We start from the raw sequence: 2,048 nt of genomic DNA, 5'->3' as shown, positions 1-2,048 counted from the left end.
GGGGTCTCCGATACCGGTCATGGGAGTGCGGAAGGTTCTGCTCCCCGGCTGAGCTGCCCCTCCGGTCCCACAGGCCGCAATGGAGCCCACGGCCTCGCAGGTTTTCTGCGGGAGGGTGCTGGGCATGGTCAACGCCGAGGACGTCAACGCCATCATCCTCGCCCAGAAAAACATGTGAGTCCCGGGGGGTTAACCCGGTACCGGCACTGGGAGCTTCCCGGGATCTTTGCCGAGCTCCATCTGCTTCCCCCTGTGCAGGTTGGATCGATTTGAGAAGACCAATGAGATGCTCCTCAACTTCAACAACCTCTCCAGCGTCCGCATGCAGCAGATGAATGAGCGTTTCCTCCACCACACCAAGACGCTGGTGGAGATGAAGAAAGACCTGGACAGCATCTTCCGGAGGATCCGGTGGGCACCGGGGGCAGCACCGGGGAGGGGAGCCAATGCGCTGAGAGGGGGTGATAGGAAGGGAGCCCCTCAGCGTGAGGACCCCCACCGGGATTCATTTCTGTTGTCTGTAAGCAGTGGAGAGCGAAGGGAGCCGGGCAGCTCCGCTCGGATCCCTCAGCTTCCCCAGGGACTCAGCTCACTCTCTCCTCCCCCAGGGCACTGAAAGGGAAGCTGGCCAAGCAGTACCCGGAGGCGTTCAGCAGTGAGTGATTCCTCTCCCTCCCCCGCGGATTTTTGCTCAGTTTTCTCCTCTTTTCTTAAAAATGTGCGAGGCTGGAAAAGCTGTTGAGATGTCCAGGCACTAAAAGCCTGGGAGCTGCTCAATTCTATTAAACACAGTTGCAAGAAGTTACAAACAGCTGCTAATTTATGTGGCGTCAGTTTTCAGCTGATTATCGGCAAAACTCAGAATTATACAGAAATCAGAAAATTGTTCTGCCAGGGCATCTCGCCAGCAGCGCCTCGTCTCATGTGGCCGCAGCAGCAAAGCTGAATGTTTGTGTCTTCCCTTCCAGACATCCACGAATCTCCCATCCTGGAAGATGACGACGACTTTGACCCCGTCCCGAAAAGCACGACGACCACCATTGCTACCTCGGAGCAGAGCACGGAGTCCTGCGACACCAGCCCTGACATCATCTCTCCCACCATGAGTCATGATTTCGAGGATTTATCCCAAGGCCAGTACGATTTACCGGCCGTCAACGGACAGAGTCTCACAGACGAGGACACGGCCAATGACCTGGACTAGGCACACGAGTCTTGCAGAACTTTCTACCTTGTATTTATATTTGTGTGTTTCTTTATTTTTTTGGGGAAGAGAGAAGCAAAGGCCGAGAGTGCTCTTCTGCCTCTAAACTGCCACCGTAGTGTAAACCCCGCGGCTTGCTTCGGGGTAAATAAGTAAAACACGGGTTTGAAATGCTTCTTGTCCCTTCTCATCTGTGTGGTCGGGAGAGTGGCAAAATCCCACATAGACTTTGGTGCAGAAGATCCAGTTTGGGGCATGGGTGGGCTTTTTTTCCTCAAGAATTGTTATCTTTGAGGCTCACGTGTGCGCCCACCAGCGCTCCCGCTTCCCTGCGAGTCTTCCTGTGCTGCCAAGGAGCTCATGCCAGCTGTGAACCCATGGCTGCTGCATTTCCTGCCTCTGGAAGAACCTGAACCAGGTTCCCCTTTGCTTCTCGCCTGCCCTGTGTTGCTCCTCCACCCCTTGCACTGGGTTCCTGTGGCGATGCAGGCAGACTCACGGGGGCTTGTTCCCTGCCTGGCTGCTCATGGCATCTGGGGGATCGGCCTGGGCTCTTCCTGCCCTGCAAGGGGCTGAGAGGAAAAGTGTGGGGCTGGAGGCCTGGGCTGTGGGGAGGCCGGTCCTGGGTCCGTGGGGTTGATTTGGGGCCAGTCCCGAGTCCATGAGGCCGGTTTGGGCCCGGGCCCGTGGGGTAGATTTGGGCCTGGTCCTGAGGCCTTGGGGCGGTTCACGGAGCCGTGGGCTCAATTTGGGCCCGACCCCGAAGCCGTCGGGTCGGTATAGGCCCGGTCCCGAGCTGTGCTTTTGGGGCCGACGGAAACCACTGCGCCTGCGCGCAGCGGGG

At 57.6% G+C, this 2,048-nt stretch overlaps 1 protein-coding gene across 1 annotated transcript; it reads left to right on the top strand.

Annotated features, from left to right (window-relative positions):
- Nucleotides 1-79: 79 nt before the first annotated feature.
- Nucleotides 80-1,204, top strand: KXD1 (KxDL motif containing 1). The gene is made up of 4 exons (XM_010178732.1): nucleotides 80-174; nucleotides 259-411; nucleotides 609-655; nucleotides 969-1,204. Exons 1-4 carry the CDS (start codon nucleotides 80-82, stop codon nucleotides 1,202-1,204), a joined length of 531 nt encoding a protein of 176 aa, XP_010177034.1.
- Nucleotides 1,205-2,048: the final 844 nt, after the last annotated feature.

This window comes from Mesitornis unicolor, unplaced genomic scaffold (assembly GCF_000695765.1).
Source record: "Mesitornis unicolor isolate BGI_N332 unplaced genomic scaffold, ASM69576v1 Scaffold26162, whole genome shotgun sequence".
NCBI lineage: Eukaryota > Metazoa > Chordata > Aves > Mesitornithiformes > Mesitornithidae > Mesitornis > Mesitornis unicolor.
The sequence above is the reverse complement of the archived record's forward strand: the minus strand, read 5'-3'. Positions and strand labels throughout refer to the sequence as shown.

Excerpts from the sequence above, each read along its gene's own strand:
- KXD1 (XM_010178732.1), top strand. The coding sequence starts at position 80 with ATGGAGCCCACGGCCTCGCAGGTTTTCTGCGGGAGGGTGCTGGGCATG. Across the intron at positions 175-258 it reads ATCCTCGCCCAGAAAAACAT|GTTGGATCGATTTGAGAAGA; the intron begins GTGAGTCCCGGG and ends CCCCCTGTGCAG. Across the intron at positions 656-968 it reads GTACCCGGAGGCGTTCAGCA|ACATCCACGAATCTCCCATC; the intron begins GTGAGTGATTCC and ends CTTCCCTTCCAG.